The 14888-nt window shown below is 51.0% G+C and overlaps 1 protein-coding gene across 3 annotated transcripts in view; it reads right to left on the minus strand.

The window, feature by feature from the left end:
* Positions 1 to 14888, minus strand: part of FANCA (Fanconi anemia, complementation group A) — an 86674-nt gene that overhangs the window by 22530 nt on the left and 49256 nt on the right. For all 3 annotated transcript variants that reach the window (XM_011972110.1, XM_011972119.1, XM_011972104.1), the window contains exons 22-29: positions 13318 to 13454; positions 12191 to 12261; positions 11794 to 11887; positions 11466 to 11653; positions 8742 to 8838; positions 6577 to 6753; positions 3906 to 3979; positions 1291 to 1419 (exon numbers count right to left, since the gene is read on the minus strand). In XM_011972110.1, coding sequence (XP_011827500.1) covers positions 1291 to 1419; positions 3906 to 3979; positions 6577 to 6753; positions 8742 to 8838; positions 11466 to 11653; positions 11794 to 11887; positions 12191 to 12261; positions 13318 to 13454 — 967 coding nt within the window. The remainder of the gene's footprint in view (positions 1 to 1290; positions 1420 to 3905; positions 3980 to 6576; positions 6754 to 8741; positions 8839 to 11465; positions 11654 to 11793; positions 11888 to 12190; positions 12262 to 13317; positions 13455 to 14888) is intronic.

The raw sequence follows: 14888 nt of genomic DNA on the forward strand, positions 1-14888 counted from the left end.
AAAAAAAAAAAAAAAAAAAAAAGAAAGGGTGTGCTGGTACAGCCTACACACCTGTGAGCATCAGTCAGCCATAAGGAAGGGTGTGCCGATGCAGCCCCCACACCTTCTGTGAGCGTCAGTCGGCCATAAGAAGGAAGGGTGTGCTGATATGTGCTACAACACGGATGAGCCTCAGAAACATTCTGCTCAGCCAAGTAAGCCAGACACAAAGGGCCACATACTATGTGACTCTGTTTATATTAAATATGCAAAAAAGGCAAATCCATGAACAGAAAATGGATTCCTGGTTGCCACAGGCAGGGGACATGGAGGGAAGGTGCATACACACTTGCCATCTGTACTGAATGCTGAAGCTGTAACACAATAGTTTGGAGCTGCAGGCAAGAGCGGCTGGGAACACAGCCCCAGGTCCACTCCGTACATCCTTCTGGCCCACACGTAACACCTCAGGAACTGTTCTGTCCTGAGAATCCCTCTCAGATGCAGAGAGGCCCAGTATCTGCTAGGCCATTTGTGCCGTGCTTCACACTTGCTCACCTTGAATACCAGGTGACAGAACAGAAAAACAACGCTGTTGCCATTTTTTTTTTTTTTTTGAGACGGGTCTTGCTCTGTCGCCCAGTCGGCTCACTGCAACCTCTGCCTCCTGGGTTCAAGCAATCCTGCTGCCTCAGCCTCCTAAGTAGCTGTGCCTACAGGCGCACGCCACCACGCCCAGCTAATTTTTGTATTTTTAGTAGAGATGGGGTTTTACCATGTTGGGGAGGCTGGGTCTCGAACTCCTAATCTCAGGGGATCCACCCACCTCAGCCTCCCAAAGTGCTGGGATTACAGGTGTGAGCCACCATGCCCGGCCCAAAGTTTTTGCACTTAACAAGTCTATACATATAAAGAAATAACCGATTAAGGAAGCTTGCCTTTATTTTGTACTGACTTAGATTTGCCATGTGATATGCTAGAGTGTACTTTGCATAACACAATTGGAGTGAGAGAAAAATGTATTCTTAGAGCTGCCATGATTTCAAGTAAGGCCTCATTGGTGTGTGACGGTTAACACTGAGTGTCGGCTGGACTGGGTTGAAGGATGCAAAATGTTGATCCTGGGTGTATGTCTGTGAGGGTGTTACCAAAGGAGATTCACATTTGGGTCTGGGCTGGGAAAGGCAGACCCACCCTTAATCTGGGTGGGCACCATCTAATCGGCGGCCAGCAAGGCCAAAAACTCCCCTTTGTATATATCCTATTAGTTGTGTTCCTCTAGGGAACCCTAAAACAGTGTGTGCTGCTAACCTTTGGTGGAAATCCATCAGAGCGTTGACAAGAATGGTACACGCAGCCTCCAGGTCTCCGTCACAGCCTCCTGAAGCCGAGGACTTAGGGAGAAAGTGCTCATAGATCGCCCACTGGTGGAAGTCCTGCCTGGAACAGCAAACACTGACGTCAATTCTGAGAAATGCTTCGCGACCAGCAGTTCCCCATAACCAGGGAGTAGGCCCACAGTAAGGAACACACAGCACTAGTGAGAGCTGGGTTGAGACTGGCGGCTCGGGACCTCGGAGTAGGAATGAGACCTCACTGTCTGCAGGGTGGGGTGCTTGGGGCTGTGGGAAAGGCCTGGTCTCAGGAGTGGCCTTTGTGAACCGCCCCCCTTCCACTGATCAAAGGCCACTCAGGATGACATCCCACTGGGTAACTGCTGGCCACATAGCGGATGAGCTTGGTGAACAGAACAGGCAAGCACAAAAGTGTAGGCTGTAAAGTCACCTGAGGGCACCTGAGCTACTCACAGGCCCACCGGCAGGGGATGGTGAAGCAACCTGCGTCCAGACTGTGGGCTCTGTGCATATGGACAGGAAAGGGCTCAAGGACACACTCACTCAAAACTGTGGTGGCTACACCTATAATCCCAGCACTGTGGGAGGAGGCCAAGGTGGGAGAATCGCTTGCGCCCAGGAGGTTGACATCAGCATGAGCAACATAGGGAGACCCCATTCCTACCAAAAATAAAAAATTAGCTGGGCATAGTGGTGCCCGCCTGTGGTCCCAGCTACTGAGGAGGCTGAGGCAGGCGGATCGCTTGAGCTCTGGAGAGGGAGGCTGCAGTGAGCCATGACTGCAACACTGTACGCCAGCCTGGCCAACAGGGTGAGACCCTGACTCAAACAAACAAACAAATCTGCAGTGCACAGAACCATCAATACTGCAATCCATTTACACAGAAAGAGCCAAAACCAGGAAAATGCAACCATGCAAATGTGAGTGCTAAGGGGTGTGTGCTCTACCCACACTGTCTGGAACTGGCACAGAATGTATCTAAGTATCACTTAAGTAATTGAGAAAAGAAAGAAAATCCCAGGAACACATCTCAACACGACTTCCACGTAGCAGTGACCTGAGTGGTAAGGAGAGGTCCTCACGACCCCACGTAGCAGACCAGCCCCTCCCTCCGACCTCCTTAGATTCCACCCGGAGAGGAGCCAGGAGGAGAAACGGGAGCGTGTGGAGGAAGCACCTGCAGAGCGGGCTTGGCACAAACCCGAACCATCGGCACCCGTTTTGCCACAGGCAGCAGCGAGTTGTTGTTTTTGTGGCCCCCGTTTTCCTTTTCCTGTTACTTCTATTGGTTTCATCCAGAATCTGATGCCAGGATCCAGGCGCAGGAGACAGGGCTGCATGTGCCTGGAGGGCCCCTGACGGCCAGAAGGACGACGAACACAGGGTGGCTGATGCCAACCCTCTCCTGAGTCTGGGTGTGGCAGGCACCCCGAGGCTCATGTACCCAGCAGGATGCTGCCTGTCTGCAGTGACCACATTCCCCTCTCCCGGACCTCCACCCTAAACTCCACACCCTCAAACCCAAGGGTCCTCTGGGCTCCCTACTCCTATGTCCACAACAGCACAACTGACCTCTCCAGTGGTCTCAGTCATCAGCCCTGGGACCTAGGGGGGGTTCAGTGCTTCATTTACCCACTTCCTAGTGCCCCCATGTTAAGGCCAGCACCTCTCCTCAAACTCTGCACCACCTGCTCCACACCAGCCTCTTCTCCTCCCTGGTCATTTCCTCTCACACGGCCCTGTCTGGTATCTCCAGAGCTCATTCCTACCTTTAATCTACTTCTCTGTCTACCTGCGTGTTGCCAGGGCCAGGACGCAGGTGTACAGCTCCTGGAGAGCAGCCACAGCCCAGCCAGGGCAGGGTGAAGTCTAAGTGGGTGCCCTCGATGTGCCACATCTGCCCTCGATACACAGGTGCCATATGAGCAGCCTTGTCTCTTTCCCTCTATACTCGCTGCTTCTAGAACACTCTAGAAGTGTCTACCACATGGTAGGAGCTCAGTAAATGTTTCTTAAATAAAGGAATAACAATTGAAATTGGGCAACCCTCCTGGGTGCCCCCACCACGTGGAAACTTTACGTTCAATTTCGCTTTAATAAATCCTGACACCAAAAAAAAACAAAACAAAAAAACCAATTAAAATTGTGCTCAAAGATTAACAGTTAAACAAAACATTAAATTGAGGATAAAATGTCAAAACATAGGCTTTAAGACAGTGTAGAAAACTGTGGAACATTTTAAAGGGAAGCTCCTTTTTCTTCTGAGATTGGATCTCACTCTGCTGCCCAGGCTAAAGTGCAGTGGTGTGATCTCAGCTTGCCGCACCCTCTGCCTTCCAGGCTCAAGCAGTGTTCCTGCTCTGCCTCCCAGCCGGCTGTGATGACTGGCATGTGCCGCACGCCCAGCTGATTCCTTTTCTATTTTTTGTAGAGATGGAGTTTCCCTGTGTTGCCCAGGCTGACCTCAAACTCCTGGATTCAAGAGATCCTCCTGCCTCAGCCTCCCAAAGTGCTGGGATTATAGGTGTGAGCCATCACGCCTGGCCAGGGCAGCTCTTTTCAACACATACCGTTCAGTATCTGAAAGAGCATCAGCTTCAGGTTGAATTTCCAGCTCCAGGTGTAACCAGTCTTGGTAAGTTAACTGAGAGAAAGGGAGCAATTCAATACAATGAGGACAGAACACACAATCCACCCGCAGGTTTATAAAACAGTTTGTCATTTCATCTCATACGCAGCCCTCCGTGTCCCTGTGTTATAATGAAATTGCAGCTGAGAGTTCTACAGGAAAGAAACTTTAGTTTTGTCAAGAATTGTTTCTTACAAGATTTCCCTAGCACAAAGATGTTAGCACTGTAATCCTTTATTTCCAAGTATAAAACGGCTATTTTAGTCTGGGCAACACAGTAAGACCCCATCTCATTTAAAAATTGCCTGGGTACGGTGGCTCATGCCTGTAATCCCAGCACTTTGGGAGGCTGAGGCCAGCAGATTGCTTGAGCCTAGGCAACATGGCAAGACCCCGTCTCTACAAAAGATTTAAAAATCAGCCAGGCATGGTGGCACATGTGTGTGGTTCCAGCCTCTTGGGAGGCTGAGGCGGGAGGATCGCTTGAGCCCAGGAGGTCAAGGCTGCAGTAAGCAACAGAGTGAGATCTATAAAAAGGAAAAAAAAAGAAAAAAGAAAACAACAACATTCTACAGCTATTCACAGTAGCATACCTTCATTTATTTTTGGAAACAGGGTCTGCTGCCCAGGCTGGAGTGTGTGCAGTGATACAATCGTAGCTCGTGGCTGGCTCTGCCTCCTGGACTCCAGCATCCTCCCCCTCAGCCTCTCAGATGGCTGGGACTGCAGGTGCACATCACCATGACCAAGTAAGTTTTTTAAAAACATTTTTAGTAGGCCAAGCACGGTGGTTCATACCTGTAATCCCAGCACTTTGGGAGGCTGAGGCAGGCGGATCATGAGGTCAGGAGATCGAGACCATCCTGGCTAACACGGTGAAACCCCGTCTCCACTAAAAATACTAAAAATTAGCTGGGCGTGGTGGCGGGCACCTGTAGACCCAGCTACTTGAGAGGCTGAGGCAGGAGAATGGCGTGAACCCGGAAGGAAGAGCTTGCAGTGAGCTGAGATCGCGCCACAGCACTCCAGCCTGGGCGACAGAGTGAGACTCCGTCTCAAAAAAATAAATAAAATAAAATTTTAGTAGAGACAAGGTCTCACTATGTTGACCAGGTTGGTTTTGAACTGAGCTCAGGTGATCCTTCCGCCTCGGTTTACCAAAGTGCTGGGATTGTAGGCATGAGCCATGGCATCCGACTTGTGTTAACATGTTTCCTGTTTGTAAATCTTAAAACAGTTCCATGGGCCGGCCGCGGTGGCTCAAGCCTGTAATCCCAGCACTTTGGAAGGCCGAGACAGGCGGATCACAAGGTCAGGAGATCGAGACCATCCTGGCTAATACGGTGAAACCCCGTCTCTACTAAAAAATACAAAAAACTAGCTGGGCGAGGTGGCGGGCGCCTGTAGTCCCAGCTACTCGGGAGGCTGAGGCAGGAGAATGACGTGAACCCGGGAGGCGGAGCTTGCAGTGAGCCGAGATTGTTCCACTGCACTCCAGCCTGGGCGACAGAGCGAGACTCCGTCTCAAAAAAAAACAAAAAACAAAAAACAAAAAACAAAAAACAAAAAACAGTTCCATGAATCAACAGGGACTAATTTCAATATGTTGATTTGTGGACTAATCTCCAAACCTCACATTGCAGGAAAAGCAGCAACACTCCTGCCGCGCACTCCTATCTGGGTAAAAGCCGAAGCTACCGAGCTCCGCACAGGGACACCCACAGATGCGGCACAGCCAAGGGAGCAATGCAGGAAGATTCCCTCCGAGCTGCTGGTGGGCACAGAGCTATTCACTGCCTCCTTTTCTTTTTCTACTGCGCCTGGTCATCATTCCTCACATCAAAACACAGCATCATACTTACTTTTGTGTAGCTAACATAGTTAACAATAAAAAAAGCAGAAAAAGTAGTACAATAACCTTGAGGTTTTTGTACTACTAACCTAGAGACGCCACTCAGCGTCTCTAGGCTCACTCCTGTGCGCCTGGCGGGCGCCTGTAGTCCCAACTACTGGAGAGGCTGAGGTACGAGAATCGCTTGAACGTGCAGAGGCTGCAGTGAGCCAAGACTGCACCACTGAACACAGCCAGACATTGTCTCAAAGAACATATCACTAAAAATAAAAAAAGAAGTTTGTGTTGGGAGAAACTCAGAAAGTATAGCAGGGTTTCTCTGTATTTATTAATTTATTTTTTTGAGTCAGGGTCTCGCTGTGTCATCCAGGTGGGACTAGAGTAGCGTGATCTTGGCTCACTGCAACCTCCACCTCCCAGGCTCAAGCGATTCTCCTGCCTCAGCCTCCCAAGCAGCTAGAACTACAGGTGCACATCACTGCGCCCAGCTAATTTTTGCCTTTTTTGTAGAGATGGGGTTTCACCATGCTGCCTGGGCTGGTCTCAAACTCCTGAGTTCAGGTGATCCACCTGCCTTGGCCTCCCACAGTGCTGGGATCACAGGTGTGAGCACCGTGCCCAGTCTCTGTGGCACATGAGGCCACAAAGATGTCAGTCAAGATTCCAATCAAACCACCTAGGTGCTGCTGTTCTTGCCTCTGAGGAGACAGTCTGCACACACAGGATGTGGCACGATGCAGGGGAAGGAACGGTGACCTACATGAACATCTTCCTCTTTCAACAGCTCTCGGAAGGTTCTGTGTGTCCAGAGAGAGAGGGCAGCTCTCTGCCAGTCTGCGGAAGGAAGGTACAAGGGTCTCCAGGAAAGGCTGGCTGCGTCCTCTTGAGAAAGAGGCTGTCGGGCCTCTGAGAACAATCTGAACACAAGGAACTGAAACTGAAACAGACAGTATCATGCAAGTTTCACTGGGAGCGGTTGAGCCAATGCTCAGGTGGAAACAGACCATCAACAGCCAAGCCACACACACAGCCCCACGTTCAGGAGACCTCAGTCCAGCCCCTGGGAGGGGGCAACACACAACCCCACGTTCAGGAGACCTCAGTCCAGCTCCTGGGAGGGGGCAACACACAGCCCCACATTCAGGAGACCTCAGTCCAGCTCCTGGGAGCGTGTAGAGCCCCTCAGTGGTCATGGCTGTGCACAGCGCTCCAGGGAAGAGACGTTCCTGCCATCTGACTGTTTCCTTGAGCTAAATGTCTGGAAGCAGAATTGCAGGAACAAAACTGCCTCCCAGGGGTAGGGCTGGTTTGGTCCTGGGTCGTGAAACCGCCCATCTCTAGGCCTTTGCCAGGAATGGCGTTGCCACCAAAAGCGCACACCACTGGACAAGCGAGACACACTATCGGTGCTGCGTGACCGTGTCCATCTCTGCCTCTAAGGAGACGAGAGCCTCCCATGTTTACAACCGGACTGCTCCAAGGACGTGACCGTGTCCATCTCTGCCCCTGAGGAGACGAGAGCCTCCTATGTTTATAACCGGACTGCCGTCCCTGCCCAGTGCACTGGGTGGGGACCATGTTGCCCTCTCCTAAGCTCCAACACCATGTTTTCTTTAAAAACTTGGCACCAGAGGCAAAGTTCCTCAGAGGAAATAACTGGAAATATGTGCACCCTGGATCCTCAGGGGCTGCTCCCAGATTCTGACTTAATTTATCTGGAAAGGGGCCAGGAATCTGTAGTTTCAAAAGCTTCTCAGGTGATTCCGATGTGAAGCCTGCAGTTGAAAACCACTATTTATTTATTTATTTGTTTATTTATTTATTTATTTGAGGCGGAGTCTCGCTCTGTCGCCCAGGCTGGAGGGCAGTGGTGCAATCTCGGCTCACTGGCAAGCTCCGCCTCCCGGGTTCACGCCATTCTCCTGCCTGAGCCTTCCAAGTAGCTGGGATTACAGGTGCCCGCCACCACACCCAGCTAATTTTTGTATTTTTAGTAGAGACGGGGTTTCACCATGTCAGTCAGGTTGATCTCAATCTCTCGACCTGATGATCCACCCACGTTGGCCTCCCAAAGTGTTGGAATTACAGGTGTGAGCCACCGAGCCCAGCCTAAAAACCACTATTTTATACTTGAGGCGTTCATTAAAATCCTATAAAAGGACAACACTGGTTTCAGTGCCATTTCACCTTTGCTTTTGACATTCAGGGTTTCCAATGCTCATCTTTAAATTCCTTTGTCTGGGCCGGGCACGGTGGCTCATGCCTGTAATCCTAGCACTTTGGGAGGCCAAGGTGGGCAGATCACTTGAGGTCAGGAGTTTGAAACCAGTCTGGCCAACATGGTGAAACTGTCACTACTAAAAAATATACAAAACAATTAGCCGGGCGTGGTGGCAGGTGCCTGTAATTCCACCCACTTGGGAAGCTGAGGCAGGAGAACTGCTTGAACTTGGGAAGTGGAGGCTGCAGTGAGCCGAGATCGCACCACTGCACTCCAGCCTGGGCTACAGAGCAACACTCCATCTTTAAAAAAAAAAAAAAAAAAATTCCTTTTTCTGAACAATGTAAGGAACATTTACTAGACGAGACGAATGAGTATTCTTCTTTCCAGAGAAAGATACTTTTTATGAATACTGATCTTTTAATTCATCTTTCCTATAAATACCAACATCTATTTCCTTACAGCTACAGATGTGTAGCTGTCCTCATACAACTTCACTTCACACTCAGAGAACAGAAGGAAAGGCAGCGCTCAGCAGTCAGGCTGCCCAAGCAGACAGTAGAGGTGGCCACAACAGCCAGCCTGACGCAGGAGCTGCCCTGAGATGGGCATGAGGCGGCAGCAGACCTCGGCCTTCTGGTCTGAAAGCTGCGTAAACCTGAAACGTACAGCAGAATGGAAAAATAGGAAATGACTGAACCCACCTTTTTAATAAGGCCTGGAGATAAGCAGCTGCGCAAAATATCTCGTGACTGGGAAGAAAACTTGCACAGAGAGTACGAAATTGCCGCTGTACAAAATCTGAAAACAGAAATTATAACATGTAAATGTTATCCATACAAAATAAGGGATGAAGGAAAAAGTTACTTTCAACTTCACAAAACTGAGTTTAGTGCATTCTAAACTGGATGACCTGAGCATTGGTCCTTGGTTTTTTGGTTTGTTTGTTTTGAGACTGAGTCTCGCTCTGTTGCTCAGGCTGGAGTGCAGTGGCACCACCTGGGCTCACTGCAATCTCTGCCTCTGGGTTCCAGTGATTTTCCTGCCTCAGCCTCTCAGGTAGATGGGATCACAGGCTGTCCCACCGTGCCCAACTAATTTTTTCGTTGTTGCTGTTATTGTTTTTTTTTTTTTTGAGACGGAGTCTCGCTTTGTTGCCAGGCCAGAGTGGAGCGGCGTGATTTCGGCTCACTGCAAGCTCTGCCTCCCAGCTCCAAGCAATTCTCCTGCCTCAGCCTCCGGAGTAGCTGGGACTACAGGCGCATGCCACCATGCCCAGCTAATGTTTTGTATTTTTAGTAGAGATGGGGTTTCACTGTGTTAGCCAAGATGGTCTCGATCTCCTGACTTCGCGATCCGCCCACCTTGGCTTCCCAAAGTGCTGGGATTACAGACATGAGTCACCGCACCCAGTCAATTTTTAAATTTTTTTAGTAGAGACGGGGTTTCACCATGTTGGCCAGGCTGGTCTCGAACCCCTGACCTCAAGTGATCTGCCCACCTCAGCCTCTCAAAGTGCTGGGATTATAGCGTTAGCCACTGTGCCTGGCCCAATCTTTGGTTTATTTTTTCTTTGATACAGGGCCTTACTCTGATGCCCACGCTGGAGTGCAGTGGCACAATCACAGCTCAGGGGATCACTTAAACCCAGAAGTTCAGGACCAGCTTGGGCAACATAGTGAGACCCCATCTCTCACTAACTGGGTGTGCGGGTATGTGCCTGTGGTTTCAGCTACTGGGAGGCTGAGGCGGGAGGATCACTTCAGCCTGGGGGACTCAGCAAGAAATGTCTCATTTACTCAACATACGTACCTACAGTAATACCCATGTGAAAAATTCTCACTTGTAACCAAGAACGTCAGAGTGAGATTCCATGAGGCAATGGAGATGCCAAAGCACTGTCATGGTGTTCTTAGGGGTCTAATGTTTCTGTTTTTCAGATGCATATTTGAGCTTGGCGTGATGCTCACGCCTGTAATCCTAACACTTTGGAAGTCCAAGGTGGGCAGATCACCCGAGGTCAGGAGTTTAAGACCAGCCTGGCCAACATGGCAAAATCCCATCTCTACTAAAAATACATAAACTAGCTGGGCATGGTGGTGCACACCTGTAGTCTCAGCTACTCAAGAAGCTGAGGCACAAGAACTGCTTGAACCCGGGAGGCGGAGGTTGCAGTGAGCCAAGATCATGCTACTGCATTCTAGCCTAGACGATAGAGTGAGACTCTGTCTCAAAAAAAAAAAAAAAAAACTAAAAACACCAAATATATATTTCATTCTCCCTTTCTTATGCAAAAAGTAGCATCTGAGACAGAGTTCAGTATTTTGCTTTCTTCACTTGGATATATATCCTGAGGCATCTCTGTGTTCCTGAAAGGGGATGGCCCTGTCTCCCCCAAGTCACCTAGACGCCTCCCTCCTCACCAGCTCCCAACTTCTCCATCGGCCGTGTGCCTCTCATGCCAATACCCAGCACTCAGTGTTTGGGGCCTGGGGTGAGTGGGGACTATTTGGTGGGGCCAAGCGCCTGGGAGGGGCTCTGAACCCCCGGAGTACCCACTGCCTGCTCCCCATGGCCCACGTCTGAGGGTGTGGGATCCACACAGCTGCCATCTGACTTCCTCTCCTTGCTCCACGTACATTTCTTGAGCCTCTTCTAAGTTCTCTGTTGTTCAGACCCTGTCATAACGCCAGCTCTCCCCTTTCCTCACAGGGTCTCCAGCATCACAACAGGGCTTCTGTCCCAACCTCGGCTTCCTCTGCCCAAGAGACCCAGGAGCTGCAAGCCAAGCTCCAGAGAGCAATGACCACTGGAGTCTCCCAGCCTTCTGTCCTGGCCTCTGCCTCTGCGTGGCAGCTGCAGGGGTGCCGTCCTGGCCTCTGCGTGGCAGCTGCAGGGGTGCCGTCCTGGCCTCTGCCTCTGCGTGGCAGCTGCAGGGAGCCCTTGAGGCCCTGAGCAGACCATTCTCGACCACAGGGTCCTTCCTCACCTCAGCACATGGCCCCACCTGCTGAGCCCTAGAGAAATAGCCTGAAGAGTACATGTACACACTGGGAAGCTGCTCACCACGGGGTGCCGAAGAACCTGACCAGAGGAAGCTGGTCCAACCAAGGGCCAGACAACCCCAAGACAAAACAAAGCAGCTCTCACCAGGACATCAAAGAATGCTTAACGATGTAGACAGTTACTATCTACTATTAATTTCAGTTTAGTATAGTATGATCTCATTTTTATGAACAAAGAAACAAATGCATACATATTATAAACATATGACAGATAAAATTCTGGAAGGATATACACCAAAATGCTAAAAAGTGGTTATCTTTGGGTGGTATGTCTGCATGTCTGTCTCTTCAATTTTATCAAACGAGCATGCATCACTTTTCTAGAGAGAGGAGAGAAGACACAACTGTGGAAGAACAGCTCACTTCAGGCAGAAGAGCAAGGAATCCCTCGTCCTACAGGTCAGGAGGCTGTCAAAGAGTGCAGGGACAGGAAGGCCAGCATCAGGGGCAGGAGGACCCACATCCACCTCCGGGAGCGCAGACCTGGACTCACCCAGGTGCACGGCCAGGGCAGCCAATCCCAGCACATGTGGGGCACTCAGGCTTGGGCCCTGCAACGAGAACGAGGGTGGCAGAGCAGACAGCCCTCTTCCCAGCTGGAATTTTCCAAGGCACTGAAGACAAGCCGGGAAGCAGCAGCCTGGCCCTCAGAGTGGGCCCCCAAGGGTGGCCCCGTGAAGCAGAGCCTCACCTGGTGATGGAGCAGCTGGCAGAGCCGGGTGAGCACTGCAGGGAGCACGCGTCCACACATGGTCCTCATGAAGAGGGTAGCCCAGGGGCCCTGCCTGCAGGGACAGCCACAAAACCATCAGTACTGGCCATTCAGTCCTGCACATCCCTACAACAGCTAACCCAGGCACCAGCGGCCCAAGAAACAGCCAAGCTGTTCCCCAAAATAACGGTCTTTCTGGAAGACAACCCATCTTCTGCAGTGCTTCCCGACTTCTGCTGCGACCTATTTGATGAAACTCAGCCTCGCCGCGTGCTCCCGCGGAGACGAGCTCATGCATCCCTGGCCTGCAGCCTTGGCCAGCAGGAGGCGGCACCCAGAGGAGCCCCACCACCCAGGAAGCCGCCTGCGCCTTCACCTCTCCGGGGGAGCGACACTGGAGGCTGCCATCAGGTTCTGACAGAAAGACGTCAGCAGGAGGTCCACAGCCTGTGGAGACACGGTTCTTGTGAGCACAGCATCCCGGGGACGGGAGCAGCAGGAAGGAAGCCGGCCAGTTCTCCCGCCACAGACATCGCAATTCCGCTTTGCAAACAGAACTCCAAAACAGGCTTATGTTTGGAGGGCACATTACCATGCAAACTGGTATCCAGGCCCCCATTCCCCAATCCTGGGAACAGCAGCCCTCATGTAATTGCCAAGCACAAAATTCTATAGCAGCAGGCAGGATTGGCAAACCTTGTGTGTAAGGCACCAGAAAAATATCTTAGGTTCTGGGGCCACAAACAGCCTCTGTTGCATGTTCTAAAGAGGCAGCTGAGCCCAAGCTGGTCAACAGGATGAAACCCATCTTTACTAAAAATACAAAAATCAGCTGGGCATAGTGGTATGCACCTGTAATCCCAGCTACCGAGGAAGCTGAGGCAGGAGAACTGCTTGAGCCCAGGAGGTGGAGGTTGCAGTGAGCCGAGATCACGCCACTGCACTCCAGCCTGGGCAACAGAGCAAGACTCAGTCTCCAAAAAAAAAAAAAAAAAAAAGAAAAGGCCAAGCACAGTGTCTCATGCCTATAATCCCAACACTTTGAGAGGCCGAGGCAGACAGATCACTTGACCTCAGGACTTCTACACCAGTCGAGGCAACACAGAGAAACCCCATCTGTACAAAAAATGCAAAAATTAGCCAGGTGTAGTGATGCACGCCTGTAGTCCCAGCTACTTGGGAGGCTGAGACAAGAGGATCACTTGAGCCCAGGGGGTCGAGGCTGCAGTGAGCCATGATTGTACCACTGCACTCCAGCCTGGGCAACAAAGCAAGACCCTGTCTCCAAAATTAAATAAATAAATAAAATGTAAAAGGAGCTCTTCATACACAAACAGACTAGGGTGGCTGACCCTGGTAGACTGCTGCCTGGCCCTGAACACCTGATACCACACTAACTGAGCAAGTCAAACAGAAAATGAGAGAAGGCTCCTTGAGTCTAATGCTTCTGCCTAATGGAAAATGGTGAAGACCCCCTACTTCGTTCTGAGCCCCCACACCTACCGTGTATTCCCGTGGCTCCAGTCTCGGCGCGTTGATGCTGAGCTGAATCTTTGATATCTCAGCGCTGCTGTCATCCTCATTGTGGCCCAGGGCAGCCCTCAGTCTTTCAGAAATCACTGCCACCTGTGCCGATATAACTGCAAATGGAGAAACTAGTTAGGGATGATGGGAACCCTGAAAGGAGGGAGGCAGCTGTGGCCTAGAGAGCTCCGCCTCCCATCAAGTGCGATTCCACGGACCCTGCTGGCTGCACACATCCCCCAGTCGCCCTGCAGGTGGCTTGCAATCCTTGTGGTGGAGCATGTGTCATGACAAACGGGGCAGAAGCCATCCACTACCTTCTTCTGATCAGCTGAGAGGCGGACATGTTCATTCACCAACGTGAACCTCCACTTTCTATGCTCCCCATCTGAAATCCCAAGCCAGCCCTCCAGACACCACGTCTGTCTAAGCACGTGCCGGAAGCTCCATGTTGGCCCAGGGTAATGGGCCACACACAGCCCAACTCCATCATTTGAAGGTGAACACCGCTTTGCTTTTAGAAACAGGACTCACCTGACATTTATCAACCTCTTGCTTAAGCCCTGGAACTTTTCCTCAATGTCCCCCACACTCTGCACAAGCACATCACTGAAAGGCTACACTTAGGAATTGGTGCACTTGGTCTGAGTAAAGACTATCGAGGCACTGCAGCCCCAGCCAGTGCTAACGGTTTTGTGAACATTGCCTCCACGCAGAGCTTGCAGTGAGCCGAGATCGTGCCACTGCACTCCAGCCTGGGCGACAGAGCAAGACTCCATCTCAAAAAAAAACAATGCCGGGCACGGTGGCTCACGCCTGCAATCCCAGCACTTCAGGAGGCCGAGACGGGCGGATCACGAGGTCAGAAGATCGAGACCATCCTGGCTAACACGGTGAAACCCCGTCTCTACTAAAAATACAAAAATTAGCCGGGTGTGGTCGCGGGCGCCTGTAGTCCCAGCTACACGGGAGGCTGAGGCAGGAGAATGGCATGAACCCGGGATGAGTGGAGATTGCGCCACTGCACTACAGCCTGGGCGACAGAGCGAGACTCCGTCTCAAATATATATATATATAGTGGCTCACACTGAAATCCCAGCACTTTGGAAGGCCAAGACGAGTGGGTCACCTGAGGTCAGGAGTTTGAGACCAGCCTGGCCAACATAGTAAAACCTGTCTCTACTAAAAAATACAAAAAATTAGCCAGGCATGGGGGCAGGCGCCTGTAATCCCAGCTACTTGGGAGGCTGAGGCAGGAGAATTGCTTGAACCCGGACGACGGAGGTTGCAGTGAGCCAAGATTGCGCCACTGCACTCTAGCCTGGGCAACAAGCATGAGACTCTGTCTCAAAAAAAAAAATTGCCTCCATGAGCTTCTCTCAGTTCAAATGAAATCAATTCATAATAAAAATCTATGCAAGTTACTCAATTAAAAATATGGCTTGCGGGCCGGGTGCGGTGGCTCACGCCTGTAATCCCAGCACTTTGGGAGGCTGAGGCGGGCGGATCATGAGGTCAGGAGATCGAGACCATCCTGGCTAACACGGTGA

The sequence above is a fragment of the Mandrillus leucophaeus genome, unplaced genomic scaffold (genome assembly GCF_000951045.1).
Source record: "Mandrillus leucophaeus isolate KB7577 unplaced genomic scaffold, Mleu.le_1.0 Scaffold10, whole genome shotgun sequence".
Classification (NCBI taxonomy): domain Eukaryota; kingdom Metazoa; phylum Chordata; class Mammalia; order Primates; family Cercopithecidae; genus Mandrillus; species Mandrillus leucophaeus.